Below are 6,000 nucleotides of genomic sequence, written 5' to 3' on the forward strand. Positions count from 1 at the left end.
TTTAAAAAATATTTCCCTGCATCAAAAGCAATTAAAGGTATTACTTGACAGCAAATAAACTTTTTTCGCAGATTAGTTCCAAATAGCACTGTGGAAATGAATCATTCTTTTAAAGAACCAATCTGATTTTTTTCACAGATTAAATTAGCAAGCAAAAATCAATAGCTTCACAAACATGTCATAGTAATAGAACTAAACAAATCAGGCTTAAAATTAATTCCCTGATATTCTACCAAATTCAAATTACATTCTAACTCAGAATATAGGCAAGCCTTCCATGATATAAATGAGGAAGCTGAGCTCCTGAGATGGGGTAACTCAAATTTCTACAGTCCTAATGTAAACCAAGACATAAATTCAATCACAGTATGTGGACTATCAATTTCCCATTAAGGAAATTTATTACAATAGCAAATACGCGATTGGCGTTAAGTTTCACCATGTTAAGTTTTTTAGAGAGATACACATTTTACAGTAAAAAAATTTTTTTTCAACAAAAGAAACATTTTGAAAATGAACAGAACATCAAACTTAAAACACTATGTATTTAAAAGCCATATCTAAAAAAAATCAACATAATATATAGATATAAATAAACAGAATGTATTTATAAATTTGTTAGTGAAATAAGACTGGTTAAAAAACATCTCTTCTGTGAACAGATGACAAATTTTCAAACCAATGATAAATTTTATTCTGAGCCAAATTTAAAAAGTCACCGTCAGCAGAAAATCTGCTGAGGAATAGCTAAGTATGGCATTAATTGGATGGAATGAAGATAACATTCTGTTATTTCAAACAGATGTCAGAAAGATTAAAAAAAAAAACACACTAAAGCACAGTTCTCCCTCAAGACATATTAAATGCACCTCTACCTATGCCAGCTGAGAGGAAAAAAAATCTATATTTTCAATTTATTTTTATTCTGATTATAAGACAATTGCAGAAAACTTGGAAAAGAATAAAGAAGAAATTACCCACAATTCTATCACCAAAAGACAACAATTGTCAACATTTTATTATTCCTTTTCAGTCTTTTTTCCTAAGACTTCTTATACTGTAAAAACGCTGCCTTGTACCTCTTACTACAACATGTGGACATCACCGTTATTAAAAATCCTAAAGGTGTTTTAAAGAACCACTTCTCATTTTGAAATTCTACTTCTTTTCAGGTTATGTAAGAGAATACCTGGAAACCCTGAAACACATCTGTTAGGCTGGTAAAAATAATTTAAAAGGAATTCTACCACCAGCTTTATTAGGGTCCTTTAGATAAAACATACAATTTTAAAATACTTAGGGAATTCAAATCTCACATAATTTTTGAGTTTTTAGATGATATATACCAAATTAGCTTTTAATTGACCTTAATAAGCTATTAGTTACCTTATTATGCTATATTACGCTTTCCCTTTGCATACTATCATGTTGTTTACATTAAAGTATGAGATAGGTATGCATTCTCTTATACACAATGTAGGAAACTGAGGTACAAAGAGATTAAATATTAAACAATTTAACAAAAGTTTGCCAATCAATTTAGAAGACAACTAGAAAGCAAGTTTTTTAATTACCAGCATCATTTGTATTTGTGTCACTATACGTTGATGTCTATGACACCACTGTGAAAAGCATACACACACACACACACTCTCTGATAAATGATATTAAACCTTAAAAAATTAAGTAATGTTGCCTGTCTGATTAGACTAGCCTTGAGAAATTCTAAAAACAAGGCGATCATCTCATTTGGGAGGGAAACATGTAACTGATTTCTTCAGAGTTCCAAGATTTTTTTAAAACACGAGATAAGCACTTTTAGGTCTAGAAATAAGTAAAAACAGAATACTCATTTAGTCGTGTACCTTTCCAAGCAAGGTACTTTATATTATTTGTGTCTCGGTTTCCTAATGTTTGGAATAGGATAACAATACTTATCTCAGCTGACTGTGGTGAGGATTAAATGAATTAATATACATAAATATACTTAGTCTGTGTCTGCCACAAAGTAAGGCTAGTAAGTGTCTACCTAGAGGGGAATACATGCATGGGCTCTGAAACTTCAAAGGAAGGACTTCATACCCTCTTAAGTGTGATATTCAATCATTCATTTAAGAAAATGATCTAACCAAAATCTAAGGGCTAATCATCTAAATTCTGAGTTACTCTGTATAGAGATAAGCCTAGATTTAAAGAGGTCAGTTTACCAAACACATTTTTTTCCTTAGATTACACATGCCTGTCAAAGTTTGAGCATCTTCTTAATGACAGGCTTATGGCCATAATTGCATACTTTCCTGAAAATCATGACAGCAACAGTAAATTGGACTTAAAGGGAGAGATCAATTAAGGAAGAAAAAAAAAAAACTCTTTCCAGCAATAAGTAACAATCCAATTCTTATCCTTTTCACCGCAATCAAATGGGAAATACAATGGAAAATGTGTTCAATAACTGATGCCAAACTCATTCAAAAATTGTGACACATTGCCGGAAAATAATGCTAAAAGGGGGGAAAAATCAGCTCTGCCTTCTCTTTCCATTATAATGATTATTCAATAAATAGTTTTGCTGGTTTCTGGGATAGGTTTTTCAAGGATTTTACACGGAAAAAAAGTTTTGTCACTTTCTGGAAAGATTTACCCTTTTAAAGCAGAACTGTCCATTTGGGCAACATAGCACATTGCCACTATCCTCATATAAAGAACACATTCTGAACCCAAGACTCAGCAGACAACCGGAATCTACTCCATTCGCTTTCACTAAGGATGATAATTTTCTTGCCTTTAACAGGTTTAAGATGTTATCAAATGTCCTTCCGTTCCCATAGTGTCCCTCCACCCAAGTAGCTTAACTTTAGGGGTCGCATCACCAAAGGTTCTCTTTTTTCCTTCAAAAATTTTCCTCAGAAGGATCTAACATCAATGAGGCTTTCATACCAGGTCTTACGTTCCTCTTTTCAGAGAAATGGATGCCCTTGCCAAAAAGTAAAGCCGCGCCAACTCGGGGGACAGACAGGCACAGTCCATCTTTACTCCTCGGCCGTGCCCGAAAGCGCACCGCACCGCCCCTGCGGGTCTAACAGACTCGTTCCACCGCCGAGACCCAACGCCCCGAGGGAAGCTCCCTAGCCGCTCACTCCCTGTAGCAGAACCACTCACCTTGCTGGGCTCCCGCGTCCTCGAGCAGCAGCAGCAGGACAAGTAAGAGCAGGAGGAACAGAGGCATGGAGGAGGAGTTGGAGCAGGGAGGCGGGGAGCAGCAGCGGGAGAGGGGGAGCGCGGCCCGCGCGGGGGCGGCAGCCGCGGCCCGGACTTGGGGACCCTGCGGGCTGCGCCTGTCTCTCACCACCGCCCCGCTCGCCATCGCGGCGGCCGGCAGTCCGCCTGCATAGTGCGGGCGCCCCGGGGCCGCGGCAGCCCGGGAGACGGCGGCGGCTACGAAGGGAGAGGGAGAGGCAGCGCGCGCCTCGCCTCGCGCCGGGACCCCTCCGCCCCTCACCCCGCTTTCGCCTCCTCCTCTTTCGTCCCTTCCCTCCGCTCCCCGCCTCGAGACCCCAGGCCGGAGAGCAGGGGAGGGGAGGGAAGGAACCCGGGTGCTCTAGCGCAAAGAGTGGCCACGGCAGAGCTGGGAGACGCGCCTCCTGAGCCGCGTTCCTCACCCGGAGTCCCGCTAGCCGCGCTCGCCCGCGCTCGCCCGCGGCTCTGGCTAGCTGGCAAGCGAGTTCGCCGCCCGCTCCCTCGCTCTCCTTCTCGCGCGTGCTGGCCACGCCCCCTGGCCCGCCACGGCCAATTCTCGGTCAGCTTCTGTCCGTCTCCTTCCACGTTACCCAATCAGCATGCTTACCCGCTCCCCGAGCTCCCCCGCCCCTTATCGCCCTCCCCCAATCCCCTTCGGCCTTCGGAAGCGTCCCACCCACCTCCCCCAATCCGGGTCCCACCCCCAAGCTCCGGCCCCCAGCGCCCCGGCACTGCCCGCGCGCCTGTTATTGTTGGGACAGAAGCCTAAACCCATGCCGCTAGAGAGGCCGCTAGGTCCGGTCAGTGACTTCCGGGACTTCCCCCAGCCGTGTTCTCCTAGCTCCTCAGGCCTGCCTTGCTCATTGCTCCTCCCCCGCGACACATCAGGCCACTGGAAGGGGTGGGAAACCTGGATCCTGGATGGTTTGAACTAAGAACTGGGAGCTGAGTCTAGGGCTTTTTTTTCTTTCTTAATTAAAACTACAACCAATGTTGCGGCAACTCCGAGTTACTATAACATGCAATGTGAGCTATGATCCCACCACTGCACTGCGGTGTGGGTGACAGAGTGAGACCATGTCTCAATATATATGTTTTATGTTTCCAGTGTTCTGTACTATATACTATTTATGTTATATGAAGTAAAGTGTAAAACAAGATCAGTGCCCGCAAGGCAATTTAAACCTAACATCCTAACATGCATTGCGCCTTTCTACAAAGCGTAGAGCACCTGCTATCTGCTAATACCAAGCTCAGAGTCTTAGGACCTGCAGCCATCCCACAGAAATCTTGCAGTATGAGTGTTGAACAGAGATGGAAATACAACATGCAAGTCAAAAACGCGTGCTAATGAGAGTCACAAACAATTTGAAGGGGACTGTAAGCTGATAGAGTGACAAAAGCGAGTTTTGAGAAAGGGAGAATCCAAAGGACTACACAGTGATTTATCTTAGAGAGAAGAAAGTTGCCTCAGGGACATATTTAAAGGCTGTCCCCAAAGGATGATAATGTCATTAACAAATAGAATAAACTGAAAGCGTTCAACAAATTATGTGGGAAATTAAGTTAATTTTGGACATATTGAATTTGAGATACTAACTCAGCTAATAAGTACCAGAAAGGTGAATATTTTGATCTAAAGTTCTGAAATTACGGGTCTGGGAAGCATAAATAGATGTGATTCTCAAAAACATAGAAGGGGCTAGTATCCTCAAATGAAAATCTGAGAGGTGAAGGTAATTTTTTTCAACCTTCCTTGCATACTTCTCATGCAATAAGTCCTTCTACCAAGTGTATTCAAATTTATTAAGTGCCTAAGAAACATAACTGTGCTCTAAGCCTAAGGTAGGTATTGCATTTACAAAATTTAGTCATGTCCAGCTTACATTCTGGTGGAGGAGGCGAATATGTAATCAAATCCATTATTATCAGTGGTATGTTGGAGGTATGAACTGGTGTCACAATACCAAGTAGAAGGAATTAAAAAAAAAAAAAACAGAACACTGTTTGAAACTCCAGCTGTCTAAAATTAAAAAGAAAAAAGTGAAAAGATGATCTCAGTTTCAGAGGCAAAATAGGCTAGGTCACAGACATGGTAATGAATGGTGTTCACAGAGCTGAATGAAGTCAACTACAGCTGACTTGATAGGTGAAACTGGAGACTCCTCTGGAAAAGTTAGCAAGGGCAATGTCTAAGACAGGTCAAGAGTCAGGATTTTGTAACATTGAGAAATAACTAAAAGGTTCTAAGAAAGAGTGACATTATCAGGTTTTTATTGTAGAAAACTCAGGCAGGAGGAATGCATTGGAGTAAGAACAAGACTGAAATTCAGGGACAGCCAATCTGGATTTAAGGGGAGTGACAATTAGTCTGAATTGCATTGGCAGTGGACTTGGAAGGCCAGGACTGAATGGAGAAATATTTGTGGATCTAGTGACTGATTAGATTTAGGGAATAAGAATGAATTGAGGAAGAACCTCAGGTTTTTTTGTTTGTTTGTTTGTTTTGCAGTTTTTGGCCGGGGCTGGGTTTGAACCCTCCACCTCTGGTATATGGGGCAGGTGCCTTACGCCTTTGAGCCACAGATGCCGCCCAGAATCTCAGGTTTTTAGGTAGAAGGTAGATGTTGGGGGGCCTAATGCAGCCTTTCCCCTCTTCCTCCTCCTCCTCTCACCCTAAGACAAAAACACAAAGGATCTAGCTATCCCATCCCTAAGAAATTAGTGCCAAAAGACCCTAACCTAATAGGTAATCTGTGGAAT

General features: G+C 41.9%; 1 protein-coding gene across 5 annotated transcripts in view; it reads right to left on the reverse strand.

Annotated features, from left to right (window-relative positions):
* DCBLD2 (discoidin, CUB and LCCL domain containing 2) overlaps positions 1-3,718 on the reverse strand; it is a 73,710-nt gene extending 69,992 nt beyond the window's left edge. For 2 of the 5 annotated variants that reach the window (XM_053565753.1, XM_053565750.1), the window contains exon 1: positions 3,160-3,716. In XM_053565753.1, the coding sequence (XP_053421728.1) occupies positions 3,160-3,364 (205 nt within the window). In that variant the 5' untranslated portion in view covers positions 3,365-3,716. Of the gene's footprint in view, positions 1-3,159 lie in introns of all 5 variants that reach the window. The other 3 variants (XM_053565751.1, XM_053565752.1, XM_053565754.1) reach the window with 3 other exon arrangements.
* Positions 3,719-6,000: the final 2,282 nt, after the last annotated feature.

This window comes from Nycticebus coucang, chromosome 16 (assembly GCF_027406575.1).
Source record: "Nycticebus coucang isolate mNycCou1 chromosome 16, mNycCou1.pri, whole genome shotgun sequence".
NCBI lineage: Eukaryota > Metazoa > Chordata > Mammalia > Primates > Lorisidae > Nycticebus > Nycticebus coucang.